The sequence below is a fragment of the Cyclopterus lumpus genome, chromosome 10, assembly GCF_009769545.1.
Source record: "Cyclopterus lumpus isolate fCycLum1 chromosome 10, fCycLum1.pri, whole genome shotgun sequence".
NCBI classification, from domain to species: domain Eukaryota; kingdom Metazoa; phylum Chordata; class Actinopteri; order Perciformes; family Cyclopteridae; genus Cyclopterus; species Cyclopterus lumpus.
In genome coordinates this window covers 7,388,421-7,406,713 of record NC_046975.1, presented here as the reverse complement: position 1 = coordinate 7,406,713, position 18,293 = coordinate 7,388,421, and the positions used below count along the sequence as shown (strand labels likewise).

Sequence of the window (18,293 nt, the reverse complement as noted above, 5' to 3'; positions counted from 1 at the left end):
CCGCTACATTTGCACGCAGTGGATATTTGTGCAGTGTCTCTTTGGGAGAAGAGCGGGAGAGAGAGAGAGAGAGAGAAAGAGAGAGAAAGAGTTCAAAAGCAGAACATCAAATTGAAATGCAAAACTCTGCGGTGAAACGATATTTGGCTGCAGGGTTGTTTGGCATTCTGTGTTTCTCAGCACCTTTCGTCTTGTTGATAGGTCAGCTCCAATTCCTGCCATCAAAGACTTCATAGACTCCGCTGGATATAGTGCTCTCCTGTAAAATATCCACGACCAAGCTTGCCATTTATGCATGTCTGCACTGTTGTACGCGTATAGAAAACTGGCGTGCTCTCATATACTCACAGGCACGTCTCAGGACTCAAGAGGCAGGTGTTTTCACGGGCCTGGAGGGAGGAACGGGATGGGGCGAATACGGGGGGAGACGAGGTGAGGCAGTGGGGAAACGAGTGGGTGGGTGGGGGGGTGGGGAGTTGACCTGAGAATAGGGGGAAAGATAGAGATGGAAGTGATGACGAAAAGGGAGGCGGTTCGGGAGGGGGGGGAACGAGCAAGGAGTCCGAGGCGCGGTAGGGGTTGCATAATATGTGGACGTGTCGAAGGGTTTACTCTGACGCCGCATGTGGTGAAGCAGGGAGCCAGAGAGGTCAGCGGCAGAAAGTTAAGCTAAATAATGTACACAAGAAGTGGCAGCTGCCAGAATAATACAGCCCGTCCTCCACAAAGGCCTGCAGGATACATTCTAACTAGCAGCACACTGTATAGGCAGTTAGCTTCTGTCTCATTATTTCAGGGCAGGGACAAAAGGCAGGAGCTGCGCATGCTATTCAGGGTACCACTACTCCATTAGCGTATATTTAAATCGCAGCAGTTGTCTAGTTTTTTAATTCACAAAAATAAAATGTTACGTCAAAAGCCACACATGCTGTCCATCATAGAATTCATGATTACTCATTTCCTGCTCGAAAGTTCATTGTTAGTACTCGCTTACTGTAAATGCTACGTATTAGTTTAAAGCCTATTCATTGCTCTAAATGTACAATCTACTCAAGTCCGAAACAATCTTTCAGTAGAAGTTCTGTTACTCAAAATGCCCTCGATTACAATAGAGCATCGACCTTTACCTGCTGAGAAAAGGATTGTTTCGAAGCAGGTCATCTGTGGGAAATGTACAAGTAAGGAAGGCAGATCGAGTTTGCCGCTGTTTTGAAGATGCGGACAATTTATGCAAAACACACATGATCCCCAAGACAACAGCCAGCAGATATTAGCCTGTAAGTTGACAAAGCAGCGAGATGACAGCCCCTAATCAGGTCTGAATAATGTATTGACGTCATGGGTGAGTAAATACTCGCCTGCCTCGTGTCCCATGTTACATTTCTGGAGCATTTCTAAGGGAGAACGAGCAAGAATACAAGAGCAATGGCAAAATAGGCTTTGTAGAATAAAAATAGTTAATAATAATAAAAATGCATTGAATTTATATAGCGCTTTTCATGATACTCAAAAGACACTTCACATAATTAGAACATCCTAAAAGCTAAAAATAAATAAATAAGAATAACTAAAATACAGGTAAAAAAAATTGAATGTCCATAGGATGACACGGTTATATTCATTATTTGTTTATCAAAGACCTGGGTGAAATTTAGCAAAACATTGCAATATTTTTGACCAGATACCTCGATATTGCGACAACATTGTTGGGTTGTCTATTGGTGGTTTCACAAAATATTTACACATTTGATAAGTAATGATCAGTAATGTGGATAAAATGACTAAGTGGGTAAAGGCAAATAATAGAACAGCTGGAACCGTCTGGCAAGTTAAAAGAAAATTATACCACATGACTACTGACAATATCGAGTCTCATTTCATGATATCGATGTAATATCAATATTTAGCCAAGCCCTAGTTTATCATATCAAACATTTTTGCGAGATTTTGTGAACCGTTGGCTAAAAATTGGTGCACGAGAAAGCTGCTACCAAAATATTAAGCATTAAGTAAGATGGAATTATTATGTGTCTTTGTACTAAAGTCAAGTCAAGTCAATTTAATTTCTGTGTCCCACAAATTGCATCTGGGAAGACGTTGAGCCACTTCAAGGTGCACTAGACACTGGCAGGACCTGCTCTCCACAGAGCAATGTGTCCTCGAGAGGGAGATTGTAATGAGACATAGAAATATCTAATTCTAGACCATTATTATGATTGTCTGGTGAACAGAATGGCTACAGTGGAATTAGTACAGACATAAAACGTCCACAATCTCTCTGTGAAAGACCGTTGCTGAACATTTTAGCCTGTGGGGTGTGTGCTCTCCGATGGTGCTGTCAAGATAACACGGAATCATCATATTACTTAACACAAGGTGACATTCTTCTGAGTTGACTCGAGACCAGAAAAAAGTCTTTATCCCGAATATAAACCTGCCACGAAAACATTACACAATGCGGCGTTGTGCATTACACAAACAGCAGAAGCTGATGATTGTGGGTAAAACCACTTGAGCGGCCTGGGAAAACTCTCTCAAATGATACAACTGAAGCTGGATAATGAGCACCGGAGTGCCCGAGGCCTTGAAATAGTCTCATAACAAAAAGCGCTGCGTGTTGAGACATTGCTTCCACCATTATATCCCCACTGTCCTAACAATGGCAGTAGCTGGGAGTGATGATGGAAGGGTGAAGACACTGGCCCTGATGAGGTTTAAAAACAGAGCTTCAAGGAAGCACAAACACAACTCTGCATGCACAGGCATGCATGGGCTGACAAAATATGAGCATAGCGCGGACACACTGTAAAACAGGATACACCAGTGGGTGAGGATTAACACGCGGCGCTGTTCCCCCGGTCACTGGGAACATGCAGCCATCTGAAATAAAAGTGAATGTGGCTTTTGTAGGGAGCAAAGGAAACCCTCTCAACAGTTATATAAGAAATAAGGCCGTGAGCCTCTCTGTCTCTCTCTCTCTAGCACACAAAAACACACACAAGTGCATGAGTTGCATGCTTATGCATACAACAACAACAACAACACTACTGCACACACCTGCTAGGCAGACACCTATTGTTTGGAAGAAACAGCCCGGAGGCTTTGACACAACCACCTGCTCAGATTCAGTCAGCGGCGATACTATTTATTAGAGCCCAATGCGTCCTGCATTGGCTGCTGGCTGCAGGAAGGCACAGCGGATACCTGCCCGCACCGTGGCAGGGGGGACGATGTCGAATGGACACTGATAAAGGATTCTAGTTCGCCTGTGGCTCAAAGAGCCGACTGCACATCTCACTTGCGGATGTTTTGAGGGAGACCCATTCCCGCGAATATGCCCACGACTTCAACAGTAAATAAAATCAAAGCCCGGGGCGAGACAAATGACACGCAATCACAGCGTGCCCGACGGAGATACCGCTGGGCGGTGCTATTCCTTCCTCGCCAAATGATGAAGCCGTCAATGCAATAGCACACAAACCCTGACGGATGAATTCTGAATGCATTGGGAGTGCACGTGAAGCGTGCGTCAGAGTGAGGAGGGTGTATCATAGGCTCTGGGCCGAGTGAGGCAGATATAAACAGAATGTGTGTGTGTGTGTGTGTGTGTGTGTGTGTGCGTGTGGTCAAATTAACAGCTGAGCACTGGTGTGTGAAAAAAAAGTGTGCATGCATAAGTACTTTTTTTTCAGCACTGCTCCACTGCTTGCCCCAGCTAGCCAATGCCTGCCGACTCGTGCGTTCATAATAAACAGATAGCATTGCATAATATGATTATGACCAGACAGACCTGGGTTCACCAAAACATATTCACATAAGATTGCTCTTGAAACTCTTAATCTGCGTGAAGCCCTTAATAAGACGGGCCCCCTCTCTGACAAGTTGACAGCAGAGCTTCGGGCACAGCATTAGTAACACACAGGGAACTGTCCTCTCATCTGCATGGGAATTAACAAAGACGGCCATTGCTAAGTGTTTGTTGTGAGGAGAGGAGAGGAGAGGAGAGGAGAGGAGAGGAGAGGAGAGGAGATGAGAGGAGAGGAGAGGAGAGGAGAGGGCAGTGACGAGGGGGAGAAATCCATTTAAATGAAAGGGAGAAGAGAGGCGTCAGCATTAGCAGTTAATCCACTGCAGTGAGAACGCTTTCTCTCTGCCCGCGGCCTCCCGGCTCCAGTAGTCATCCTAACAGGAAGGCTGTAACACACACACATACACACACACACACACACACACACACCACACACACACACACTGCACTGTATCCCAAACAACCGAGCCGGTACCTCACATGAGATCCATGCCACGTAAACGATGCTTGACTTACCAGAAACGAGACGGATTTACACACAGATTTAACGTCGAAGCATCATCCGTCCGTGTCACTCCACTACAGCAGCGTTACCATGCCACGTCATATCGGGCATTTAAAGTATGTGTATATATGCAGCATATACAATATACGTGCTACCTCCAATGGTGAATCCCAGCATTTGAGGCAAACAAACTGCCTTCGCCATTCACACACACACACACACACGAGACATTTCCTGTGTTATGAGTCCACGTTCCCTACCCCAGGGAGGGGGGGGGGGGGGGGGGGGGGGGCACGACACAAAAGTGCACACACACAAAAGGGAGCATCTCTCTTCCCCACTCCGTTTCTCTCCCACCCTTTTTCTCTCTCTCTCTCTCACCCACACACTTTCTCTATTTAGCTCACACTTAAAAAGGCTGCCTAAAGATAGAAGCAAGGAGATGAACAACAGCCAGTGAGTGTCATGGCAACAACGTGCAGTGGCTCACAAACACTATTTAGACCAGCAAGAAAGAGAAAGAAAAGTCCTAATCAAAGCTTAAATGCAGCGGCATGGCCTTAGTTTACTAAATTTCAAAGCCCTGAGCACCGCATTCAGCAGTCGAGTCGACAGCATCTCTTATGACAATGGACTTTTGATTGTACTACAAATGCTGTGGATAAATCCTTGCTGAGTCCTCGTGAATAGTTTGAATTTGAGTCGAAAACGTGAGCTTTACACACATATTCACACATTTACAACACTCCTTCTTTTCTCATGTATTTAAGATGGGGTGCAGGGGGGGGGGGACACTGCTCGGAAACATTATGCATGATGCCTTTTCCTCAATGAAAGAAAACAACTTACAGTCAATGGAATCTCGCATGTGGGACTCAGAGCAGAGATTCAATTTAGAACGATCAAACAATGATGCAGATAGTGTTAAGCGCTCTATGCGTTCTGTTGCGGTTCTGTAGGTACTCGGGGTTGGACACAGTCCCAGAAATGTTCACCACCCCGTCAGGATGTTTCAGAGAAACTCTGCGTCTCCTTCCAGTAGAATCTCCCCCGGGGCCACTTGCACATCAAAGCAGCGATTCTCAAATGCCTGGTTTGCCTTCCCGAGTAGTGTTACTCCGATGTACTATTTTACACAACTGATAAAGATGCGTTACACTTTTTTCGCTGATTCCAGTGCATCAGAAATATGAAAACGATATCATGTCATTACTCTCTCTGCAGTTGTCTGTACGGGCTCTCGTCGAGATAAAAAACAAAAAACATCTGATATGTTGGGTGGCCTATTCAAGATGACTAATGGCCCAAGAGTCCTGGATGACATTAATCCACGTGGCCACCATCTTCACGGATCAGTTCCCTTATCATCTGATGAAACATTGACCAGTGCTCTGTCATCTCCATGTTATCAGTATCAGTGAGAGGTTATTTGTCACACTCCTGCTCTGTGGTACGTCCGATCATCTCACTTACATCTGCTAATATATGTGACAGGAGGGCTAACCCAGTGTGATGATGTGTGTGGTCAATAGCACGTCAATATCTGATGTGAGGTCCTGGGACAGAGATGTCGTATGTGTACGGATTGTAAAGCCCTCTGAGGCAAATTTGTAATTTGTGATATTGGGCTATACAAAATAAACTGAATTGAATTGAATTGTGGTCATAGTATGGTTCAACATCTGTACAACATCTGGTTATATCAATCTCTCTGAAGCCCTTAGAATGAAGAGTAAACGCTAGATGAATCTGTATTCATATGTGTGTGTGTTCATGAGGGTGTGTGTTGCACTCACAACGTTGACCTGCAGTGGTTCTGATCCTGGTCTCAACAGCCTCCTCCTCCTGCAGCTACCAGAGCCTCCAGACCGCAGGCGCACCGTCGATGACGACTGACCCACGTCTGGGGGCAAACAGATGATCAATTTCACAAAACACACGTCAATCTTACAATCTGCATATTAATGGGAAGTTAAAAAAAACAACACAAGGGTACCTGACTGAGGAAGGAGCAGCGCCATGGCGGTGAGAATGCTGGGGGGCAGCGGCAGGGAGCGGCTCCGCAGGAGAGAAGCCCTTAGCGGGGGCTCTAACGGTGACACACCCGGGGGGCGAGACAAGGCCTAGAGGGTACTGAGTGGTTAGGGCATCTCCTATATTCCATAAGCAACATCGGTACACACACTCGCACGCACAAGGTTGAATGGACACATTCCCCTGCTCTTCACGTTACATTTCTTTGCCCTTACTGCCTTGTCCTTTTCTTTTTTGGTTGCAGTGAATTAAAAGTATTTCACATCCAGGAAGTCTATTCTGGGGCATTGGTCGGTGTGCATGCCCTGCAGCTACCATGAGAGACTATACATCATGCCAACCGGGGCGGTCTCGCAGGATGAAATGAAACCACTCTGAGTTAGGGCAATGAGAGGTAGAGCTTATGGGAGCAATGAGGCAGAAAATTGGTGACAGAAAAAGAGACCGAGTAAGGGAGAGAGAAAGAGAAGTCAGGAACAAAGAAAGAAAGAAAGAATGTGTGTGTGAGAGAGAGGGAAAGAAAAAGAGGGAGGTGAGCTGAGGGAAAAGCAGCATCCAGAAATACTGGCCTCTATAAATGGGGCGGAGCATGCATGCACTGTTGCAACTAACAGTGAGTGGTGTATACATACTGGGTTAGTACTGGGCTGCCATTTAAAGTCTGTAGTGTGTGTTTGATTTATTATATATTGTTATATTATTGTTATATTGATCAGTGAATTGGTTGAGACAACTTGTGAAATTCTACCCTCTTTAACTTACATGTTCTTTACTTTAGGCTATGCTATATTTACGTTTACGGCACATGAATACATTCCCATCTGCGTATTTAAGTATTGGTGGGGGAGTGTATTTGTCCTTCTAAAGTCAATGTTTGTTTATTTACATTCAGTGAAATCACACGTGAGTGCCTTTGACATCTTACTCTGTGGTGCAGCTCCGTGGACTGCATCTCCCTAGTAACACTGGTCTCTATGACAGAGCAGGGCCGGGAGCGAGCAGCCAGCCGTCTCTGCCCCGGAGACTGTTGCATGGTGGGAGCAGGCCTGCGTCTCCAGCGGCACAGCGAGCCGACCTCGCTGTAGTGGCTGCAGAGATCTCGGTCCGGGCTGGGCCTCCACAGGTCCAGTGCAGCTGAGGCCGGGCGAGGACGAGGGCGCGGGGGCTTGTGAGGCACAGAGGTCTTCTCTGTGTTCGAGTCGGGCCCGGCTGGGCACGGCTGTCTTACACCACAGCCTGTCTGGCTGGCAATCTGCTCACACAGCTGTGATTGGCACAGATACTCAGCAATTTGGCCCAGATAAAGGTGCAATACTGCATTTCTTGTGCTGGGAATTGGGAGGAACGTCTCTACAGATTCAGTCAAATATACCTCAATTATATTTGTTTATATCAAAAGATTCTACGAGCCATAAGCTCATGTTCGTAATTGCTATGCATTAGTGTCAAGAAAGCCCCTGAATGGCATTCAGAGAAGAAACTAAAAAACAAAACAATAAACAGGTGACTCTAATATGTAAACAGTCGCTAATTAGGGAGGATTTTCTTGGTGCCATCCTTTCTCCTCAATCATCGTAGGACTGCACATTAACACCCCTTCCCAAAACACAGATTCCCACAAGCCTTTGCATAATAAAGCCCCTATGAAAGTGTGCTGAGTATTGAGATGTCACATCTCATTTTGTCATCAGAAGTAAGGGCTAACGTGTCCTGACTCGTTGGTGTGACTAAGAGGGGGATGACTAATGCCTGCACTGGAGTGAGCTGGGAAGGGGGCCGTCATGCGGCGCCGACGTCACGGAGCTCTCGGGTTACCGCGGTCACATACGGACAGCTTTGTGGGAAATAGGGTTTTCCTTGCACGCCACACAGGGCTGGCTGAGCAGGAAGGGACAAGCTAACATGGTGTTGTCCACCATTGTGACTGTTTCCTCCTCTCTCCAACAGATGGGGCAGAAGGACAACTGCAGAGTGGCTGGCCCCATTTGTTTCCTCACAGGCTGGTGTCTCCAATGTTTTAGTTTTCTCCCTGACAGTTAATGAACCACACCTAGGAACTTCTATCGTGAAGAAATGAGTAACAGCTCTGGTGCTATTTACAGTCGAGTGAGTTGTTGATGATTTTAAGAAGCAAAAGGATGACCGTGGTTAAAAAACGGTTACATAAATGGTACTTTGAGCATTTATGGAGTGATTACGTGTCGCATGCTTTCGGCAATGTTAATGATGTGGAAAAAGCCTGCAATGGAATGTGGTTATGGCCTGAATTTGAGACACATTATTTATAAATATGCTGTCCGGCAACACAAATTACTGACTTCATGAACAAATGCATTTATTCAATTTGCATCGTAATTAGCATAGCTCACTTTGCATTTAAAGTCACATACCTTGAATATTTCCTCTGTGGAATCGGATGCGGGTTCAATATTGGCCGTGCTCTCTTTATCACCTTGTTGTGATTGGACACTCACTTCCTGTATCTGATGGGTGAACGGTGGAGCATCCCTGGAATCCTGCTCATTTCCTGTCTGCCCCTCTACCTTTTCCTCTTCACAGAGACGGCTTAATGGATCACTTTCAACCTCTGCTTCTTTTGTAGTCTCTGCAGTTGGACCTGACAGGGGGATGTGATTCTCTACTATGGCTGTGGACCTGTGGTTTGTGTCTCTGTCTACGTGTTTGTCTGTGCCCTCAGAACTCTGAAGGCCATTGGCAGCTCGAGCTCCTGGGCATGCCCTAAAGGCTTTCAGGACCACCTTGGGGGAGCGTCCAACTGGCACAGGTTCTGGGGCCTCGTTGTCGAGGCTGCCTGAGTGTGAGGATTTAGTGGTCACTGGTGATGACGGCGTCGGCTGGGATTTCGGAAGTCCTTCACTGTGGAGTGTCAGGGACACACTGTGAATGCTGTCCACCGATGGTTGTGGAGGCCGTGGGGAGCCCATCGGTGTCCTTTCTCCCTCTGGAGGAGAGAAGGAGTGCGTCGTTGTCCGCCATTTTCTGGCCGTATCTGCCACACTGTTGAAAAACTTGAACAGACCACCAAAGTGCCCCTTGGGGTCAGAGTGTTTTGGGGGCGGTGGCTGGAAGTCTCTGACACTCTCAAAGTCAACAGAACCATAGTCTGAGTCCATGGTCTTGTCCAAAGAGGAAAGCTCATAGTCAAAGCTCCTCTCTGAGTAGACGGGATTGGCCTTCCCCAAAATGGAAATCCTCCTCAGGTAACTCCACACATCTTTGTGCCTCCTTCCTCGACCGTGGTGTGTGCTCGGGCTACCTTTAACGCTCGGCTCGCTGCAGCAGGCAGCTGTTTTGTTGCAGTTGTTTGAATTTCCGTGGCTTCTTTTAGTATAGCAAACTCTTTCTGACAGTTTACAACCATTCTGGTTCATGGCTTCTCCCATTGCAGCAGGCTGGTGGCCGTCTATAGGAGCTGTGAGGTCGATGTCTTCGAACGAGCAGTCGAATTCCGCTGTGTGGCCCGCATAGGAGTGCCTCTTGCCACGGTGTCTAAGTGTGCTCCTGCCCGACTGCTGAGGAGTGCCTATGTCCCTGCAGAAAGATTCCTCATCCATCAAGGAGCTGCCGAACTTGGCCGTGGACAACTTCTCCGTCTTCCCTCGAAACACAGAGGGGGATTTAAGCTTCTTGAAGGAGCGAACTTTGTCAGCAAACGACAGTTTAGGGACGGACGCCTCCCCGGGCAGGATCATGGAGTGGGGTCTGCGCTCCAGCTCTGAACCGGCTCTCTTTCGGTTCAAGATCCTCCAGATGCCCCCCGTGGCACGGGGCCTCCGGTTGACCTCCTGTCTCTCCATGACATGGGTCTGAGAAGAGGCAGCCGGGGTCTCTCCCTGCCCCTCTGCAGGCCCTGGACCGGTCTCTTGAATATAAACACTGCTGGTCTCATTCTCCACGTCCAGAGAAACATTAAACACTCGGTTGACAAACCCATTAGGGTTGTTGCTCGCGGGGGCAGGGTTGTCTGGCTGCTCCATCCTCTCTCATTCTACAGTGTCAGCTATCAGCTCCAGTGGACATCATGTCTCGGGGGCTCTCTCTCTCTCTCAAACAACTGGAGGAACAAAAACGTTTTCATATTTTTTAATTCAGGAGTTTGACATTAAACAGACAACCTTATCTTTTCACATCATGCTCAATCTGTCTTATTCTGTCTGAAAACATACGGAGTAAATATTAAATATGTATATTATATTGAATCATCTAAGTGTCTCACCTCCTACACGGGGTGGCACACATCCAAGAACAATAGATAGGTGTTGTGTTGGTGACACAATAAAACACAATGAGAGCATTGGAGGTCTCATGTTGTGATTGTACTACGAGTCAATAGTCACAACCCCCCCATATTTGGTCCATAAAATCCAAAGTATTTATTGGAGACACAGTCCCCCCTCTCTACATTTAAACAAGGAGGCTGTGTTGTCATGGAAACCCTCACTACAGAGATGCCTGGTTATTTCAGGCCCCCCGGGCTCCAGCTGTGACATCATCACAGCTCAGATAAGCTCCTTCTGAGGAGGAAGATGCTCGGCAAGTGCCACACTACTACACGGTAATTACCCCGTTTCATAATCCCGTTAATGTATGGAAGCAGCTCGTGTAATGGGGGCCTCCAGCACACGTCTTTGTTGCTACATGAGATCATGGACAAAGATCCGTGTGCGCTGGCCCTTTCGCGGAAAGTCACAATTTAATTAATGAAGAGGCCGATAAAAATTGTTTACGAGTGCGACCGAGAGAAAGTAACGTCACTCACTCGTTACACACGTGTACATTGTAAAAAGACACATGCTAGCAAGTGCTTTTTAAGCATTTTAAGCAGAAATGTGACGTCGCTTTACTTGGCCGTAACTATCCGGTCATTCGGATAACTTTAATACGAAGTTGTCCATCCGCTCGGTGGTTAAATGGCATAAGCTACGGCACCTTTAGGCTTCCGCACTGTCACCAAACTCACGGCAACGGACAGTAACCGACTTACCGACTCGGGTTTCTTCTCAATAGCTGACGTTACCGTGACAGGTTCACTTCACGTGTGGTTCTTCTGGTCTTAAAGTCGTCTCTTTTCTCTTCTTTAGTTGTTACTTATGGCGTCGGTCAAATTGGCATTAACCAGCAGCAGGTTGCCCAGTTCGGTTTTCCTGAAATACAAAATGTCAAATAGTTTCGCGCTTCAGTCCCCGGTTAACGTCAGTGAACTGGTAGCCGGAGGAAACGTCCGCGCGCGTGAACGTCTCACTTATCAATAACTCCAGAAAGTGTCTTTCTACCCGCAGAAGAAAACAAAAACCCATCCGTATTCGACCCTCACAACCTCCACATTCAGCCGTGAAAGCTGTTAACTTACCCCCCCCCCCCCCCCCCCCACCCCACCCCACCTCCCTTGGAGGAACGTGACTTTCTCCCTCCCCAGTTTAAATGGGCATCGTCGTAACTGTCCGCAAACGCACCACGCCGGCTCAACGCGTCCAGCTCCAGCCCGCGGGCTGAACTCACGTCCGGCTGGAGTTACGCAGCGGACGGCGCGGCTCCTCCTGAGCTGTCATGTGGTCGCTGTTCGCCTCTGAACTCCGCCAGCTATCACCAAACTGAGAGAAACTCCCCGAGTGAGCGACGCACCGGTGAACTCTTGCCCCGTAAGCTCCTGCAGACGCCGACACTCTGATCTGTGATAAAGCGCTCACGTTGACAGAGCACACGCACACACACGCACGCACGCGCGCACACACACACACACACACACACACACACACCCTCTCCACACACACACGCACACACGCACACACACACGCGCACGCACACACACACACCCTCTCCACACACACACGCACACACGCGCACGCACACACACACACACTCCCTCTCCACACACACACACGCACACACGCGCACGCACACACACCCTCTCCACACACACGCGCACACACACACACGCTGACACTTCTAAGTGTGTCTATTTGTTAGCAAGTTTAGAGCTAATTTGTTTTCTATATTATCCATATAGCTGACATTATAATATATTGGGATGTTTACTGTGCCTTTAGTCCTATTTCTATCCTCAAGTTCATTTAAATCCCAAACTATTTCCCAGAGCCTTTATAGCATATTTAGTATGTATACTTAAGAGTGATTTGTTTCTTCTATTTGATGAATTAATAAGGAAGCACTTATCATCTTTAAAGGACCATCGGTGAAAACAAGTGATTGACTGAACTCTGGTCTCACGAGCTGATCCTCCTTTGGGGATTTGCGTTGAATGTGAAAATCCTTCTATTGAAAAAGGGCACAATGGGGAGAGGGAGCTCAGGGTGGTGGTGGTGGTGGTGGTAGGGGGGGGGGGGGGGGGGGGGGGACCGAAGGAATTTACTAAAAACTAAACAGCTCCAGAGCTCCATAGCTGTGAAAGAGGAGATGGTGGAAGAAGGGGGCCTAAATTTAAACATTTCCTCTTAGTCCTGTTTTGGGCCCATTGTCATCGCATGGCGTTCTGCCTCCTGCACAGGAAGGAGTGGATCTGACATCAACGCTCTCCGGCTGACAATGCCAGGAAGTCTGTCTGACTGTATGTAAATATCTCTCTGTGTCCATGCTTCCCCTCTCCTCTCCCTGGGTACTCGAGGGTGTAGCAGCAGTAGCAGTAGTAGTAGTAAGAGTAGTAGTGGCAACATGGTGATTTACATGCTACACTTCCCCCGTAACTCATCCGCAACTGTCACTGTGAATCACAGCAACCTCATCTTCAAATGACCTCTCCTCTGGTGCAGCTTCCGCAGCACAAGGTTTCCTTATGTCGACCTAATAGGCTCTTCTTTTTCCTGTTTCTATTTTTATATATATAGTTGTCTCTTTCAGATCTCTTTGTGTTTTGCCATCTCTCCTTTATACTATTATGTCATTTTCTGTCCTCGTTTTGTGTTGCCTCGCTGTTCGTTGTCCTCCTTCACTTCCACTCCCTCACTTCTTCCCACCCTCCCTCCCTGCCCCCTTACTCACTCACTTCCTCAGGACCCCAAGCCGTCTTTCCTGTTGTCCCCTAGCCCGTCGCAAAAGACATCCTGGCTCAAACCGGCCAAGTGTTTCAGCTCAGACTTGGCTTATGCCGACGTAAAGACCGACTAACTCCCCATCTTTGGAAAATAAATCCACCCAAACAGCATTTTTGTTTGAGTGACAGAGCATGAGAGGGGGAAAGAGAAAGAGAGAGTGATGAGTGGAGGGAGACAGATCAGAGATTTATAGACTCTCTACCAGCCGGGCCCTTGTCTGAAATGATAAGTTTTGTTTACGCTCGGCGGGCTGTGCACATACGGCGAGTTTACTTTGTCGCCTATTTATCGCGAGTGTTGAACACTAAGAACAGAGCTCTTTGAAATGATGTCACCGGCCGCTCATTTTCAGAACAATCAACCTCTTCCTCCTCTTCCTATGACACGGTCCCCGCTGGTGGGTTTTGGAGGAGATTACTGGAGACAAACACTTGCTGAGTTTAGGCCCAGTTGTAATTATTTCGCCAGTCTTTGTCAAAGCCGTGGAGTGAAAACAGGCTGCCGTGGAAAAGCCGGGCCAGACGGGGATGGTGGGGGGGGGGCAGATGTGTTGTGATATCAAATGAAAGGCTCACTAAAAGCCTGGGAACTGGAACCAGGAGGTGTAACTCGTGTGCGGGGTTCGGTCACATTTTGTTTCCAGTGCAGGTGTTTGGACGCCGCCTCGCTGGATGATCCGAGATAAGGAGACGCTGATGACGGCGTGTGTACATCAGTGTGTATACATCAGTGTGTACATCAGTTTGACACCTTTTACTGATGAAGTGAACTGGCACACACAACAGCATCTCTGCCCACCTCTGGTATAGTTATGCCCAGGTAGAGGAGTTGCCTCCAGTGGACGAAGAGAGTTTGAATTACACTGACATTCCTGACATTCCCTCTGCTCTGACCTGCATACTTCCCTGGCCTGGCTGCACATGGCACCATCCCTGAAACACACACACACACACACATTTGAGCCCCCCTTTCCCTTCACAGACACTTTGATCTTTATTGCAATCAGTTTGGGATAATCAATCAGTTTGGGGCCCTCACACACACGTAGCATCTCACATGGCACACACATGGACGGCCGGAATGTTAACGTGCGTGAACGGCCCGCTGTTGGGGAAGGTCCCGCTAAACAACTTGTTCCTCGGGCCGAGAGAGGGAGGTGAGAGGAAGATTGAGAGGGACAGGCGGAGTGTGTGTGTCTGTGTCTGTGTGTGTGTGTGTGTGTGTGTGTGTGTGTGTGTGTGTGTGTGTGTGTGTGTGTGTGTGTGTGTGTGAGCTTTCAGTCGGGGGACTTTCGGCCATTATCAGGATGAATCTGAAAACAGGAAGGCGGGTTCCATTAAACAAGACGAGCGGAAGACGACCCCAGTTCTACTTCCTGTTTTAGAGCAAGGGAGGAAACCGCAGATTTTTTAGGAATTCAAATCAGAATCAACATCTCCGGAAGCACGGAATTATGAGCATTCATGTGCTGCTATTTACTTTGTTTTGTCTAACCTTTGAGGGTTTTAGTGAAGCATTCTTTTTTAATTTTAACTGTCTTTTGAACAAATGTGACGTGTGATCGGGCAGATGTTTCTCATCCCAGTTCTGTATCCCTGTGATTGTTTATCCGGCTCTACATCGTGCCGCTTTGGGCTGAGCTGGACTCGGCTGTGTTTGTGGGTCAGCATGCAGCGAGAGCAAAGCAGCCCCGGCATACAAAACAACCATTTCCGCTCGTCTTCCACTTCTTTTCGGGAAGCAATGTTTCTGATTGGGGGAAAAGAACCCAGGGGACGGGGGTGAGATACCCCTCCTCTGCTGCCTGCGATCCCCACTGGGACGAAGAGCACACGAAACACATGCACATCATCGTGTGTCTTCTCACCACAATGTGTCGGCATCGCTGAGCGGAGTAAAAAAAAGGGTGAGATCAGAGGCGAGAGAGTAAACAATTAACAGTGTGATTGATAGTAAACTGGCATTCCTCTCGCTGACTCGTCATTAAAATGTTTTTGGTTTTGTTTTAATAGTCTTCTTCTTTATCTCCTTGATGAATGTTGATCTCTGACCCCATCCTCGTCTCTGCTCAGCGTCCTCTGCCCCGGTTTAGGTTGTGGAAACAGCGGCCCAGTTTTTAACGGAGGTAATAGGCACATTATGAGGCCTATCAGTTATAGCTGGATATGATCCCTCCCCCCCCCCCATGTCCTCCACTGCAGATCCTTTACTACGTCCTAGTCAGAGGAGGAGAGAAATGCACAGCGAGCTTCCCCTTCCTTCTGCCGCACATCCTGTCTTATTGGTGAGAGAAGCAGCTAAAGAGGGAGTGACGCAGACATTTTGTAAAGTTTACATTTCGCTGGCAGCGCAAACAAATCTTTTCAGTCACTCATAACCCAACATGACATCAGTCTTCAGAAAGTTTAATGCCGGTATTTCTTTTGTGCTCCATTCATTTTGTGTCTCTCTTTTTTTGGGGGGGGGTTGGTTTTGTTTTTTCTTCCTGGACTAGTGTGTTATGTATGGTTCGTTTCATGACATGAATAAAACCAAACCCCTCCCTTCTATCCCAACAACCCACTGCATGCACACACACACACACACACACACACACACACACACACACACGCACACACACAAGCACGCACACGCACACACACTTACATCCTCTCTGTCAGGGTGATGTAACTGCATGCAAAGGTTGTTAAATATCCAAAAGCAGAGCTACAATTGAGTGGAGAGAGACATCTAGAGGAACCGGCTGAAACTGTTTGCTTATTTTACTTAATGGCAGGGTGAGAATGTTTCTTTTTATTTATTTATTATTATTTCAAATTAGACGCGTGTCTTTAAATACAAAATGCACACGGTTCCGCAGCAGGAGTAGGCTGGAACATGCAGCCTCTCCACCATGAGTTAACGCTTCAAATTGAGGAGGAGAGTTCCTGCACCACCCTGCAGCGAAGGGCTTCTGCCACACGATGGCACTGTGGCTCTTTCACAGGACGCCCCGCACACCTTTTGCCAGTGTAGCAGTGGATTATGAGACAATCCTTTAATATTAAAAATCAGATCTAGCGTACATTTGAGAATATTGTCTATTTCAGGAGTAATACCACGCAGGCACATCCAGGTTTCAGGGGACTCTGGCTGATAGAGTGAAACCGGAGGAGTTGATCTAAAATGATGAAATGAAATTGACCGGATTTGCAATGAGGATTTGAATTAACTACCAGTAGCCGCTCTCTCATTGAATTAGCGGTTGCTGTTAGATCGGCTCAATAAGAAACTGCTACCAAACCTGATAAAGAGCCGTGATTGGGCTCTGCACTAGTCTGAATTGAGGCAGTATTAATGACACAGGCACCCTGAGGCCTCAGGCTCCTCTCTCTGTAATGAAGGTGTAGTTACATGTGCAGTAACTCCATTGGAATTCAGCCTTTAGCTGCGTGTCAATCAATGGACAATGGTCATACTGCTGGAGCTGTGACCGCAGATACACTTTTTTGAGGAAAATGTGCCTCAGGCTAAAAAGTAATTTGGTGTAAAAGTAAAGAATTAGACCTTGGAGATGTGGCTAGCATTAAAGTTAGATGTGATTAAAGCTACAGGCATCGATTGGATCTCTGTTACAAGGTACCAGGCCGCGGGATGTTCTGCAGAATATAGCGGAATCACTCTGTATTCAATTTCATGATTTTTCACTGTAACCCCGTGAGATGATTTCATTTGCTTTACACATTTGGAAAGAGGCTCAGTCAAGCAAAGAAGAAGAAGAAGAAGGAGGAGGAGGAGGAGGAGAAGAAGAAGAAGGCATGATGCCAGCCAATTCCATAGAATCCAACGCTGCCCAATAACGAGTTGTGGCTTGGTTTAAACATAAAGGCTCCAAGTTAGGTGAAACTTTTCTCATTTGTCATTCGGCGAAGCACATCATCCTTGCTTAAAGGCCGTCAGAGGCGAGATGAGAGGTTGGTTATGTGGGAGAGCCACGTCTGTCCCAGCTCTCGCTTGCAATCAGTCAAGACGGGGTGAAATCAGACGAGACGACGTGTATCCGTGAGTCCCCATATGTGTTTATCCAATTTACCTGGGCGCACATTCATTTATTCACACGTACGTATTGAGAGTTCGGAGTAGAAGTATGCGACGGAAAAGAGGTATTCCGGTTATTAAGGGAAAAACTGTTGAAGAGGTGAGAGCCCAGCACTCCATGCTGAAGCCACTTTTGCTTTCATGTTAGCAGCTGTCCAAGCCCAAAATGGCCAATTACCATCATTTCTCTGCTGGTGGTGGTAATGTAAGTGAGATAGTGAGATAGTGAGAGAGAGAGAGAGATAGGGAGAGGGAGAGGGAGAGGGAGAGGGAGAGGGAGAGGGAGAGGGAGAGATGGAGAGAGAGAGAGGGAGAGGGAGAGGGAGAGGGAGAGGGAGAGATGGAGAGAGAGAGAGGGAGAGGGAGAGGGAGAGGGAGAGGGAGAGGGAGAGATGGAGAGAGAGAGAGGGAGAGGGAGAGGGAGAGGGAGAGGGAGAGAGAGAGAGAGAGGGGGAGATAGGGAGAGGGAGAGGGAGAGGGAGAGGGAGAGGGAGTAATGCTGAGGGAACCAAGAGCAGATGAGGTAGAGGCAGCAGAGATAAGCCAGAATAAAAAACATATTTCCACAGCATGGAAATCAGACAACATCCACCATGACAGAAGGTGAATCCATCCTCTGCACAGGAAATAGATTCAATTAGATGGGTCCTTCTGGTGTGTGAATATACACAGAGATTGTTTTTATGGAAATAACAATTGTAATTGCAATGTCTCCGGCTCTTTTCACATTGATTATGCGGCGTAAATAAGCAGATAGATAATGTATACAACACACGCCTATAAATACATATGCACAAAG

General features: G+C 47.3%; 1 protein-coding gene across 8 annotated transcripts in view; it reads right to left on the bottom strand.

The window, feature by feature from the left end:
- LOC117737330 (rho guanine nucleotide exchange factor 9) overlaps nt 1-12,026 on the bottom strand; it is a 41,911-nt gene extending 29,885 nt beyond the window's left edge. For 4 of the 8 annotated variants that reach the window (XM_034543217.1, XM_034543216.1, XM_034543218.1 and 1 more), the window contains exons 1-5: nt 11,353-11,969; nt 8,738-10,422; nt 7,273-7,611; nt 6,310-6,436; nt 6,110-6,216 (exon numbers count right to left, since the gene is read on the bottom strand). In XM_034543217.1, coding sequence (XP_034399108.1) covers nt 6,110-6,216; nt 6,310-6,436; nt 7,273-7,611; nt 8,738-10,345 — 2,181 coding nt within the window. In that variant the 5' untranslated portion in view covers nt 10,346-10,422; nt 11,353-11,969. Of the gene's footprint in view, nt 1-6,109; nt 6,217-6,309; nt 6,437-7,272; nt 7,612-8,737; nt 10,423-11,352; nt 11,970-11,990 lie in introns of those variants that run through there. The other 4 variants (XM_034543213.1, XM_034543212.1, XM_034543214.1 and 1 more) reach the window with 4 other exon arrangements.
- Nucleotides 12,027-18,293: the final 6,267 nt, after the last annotated feature.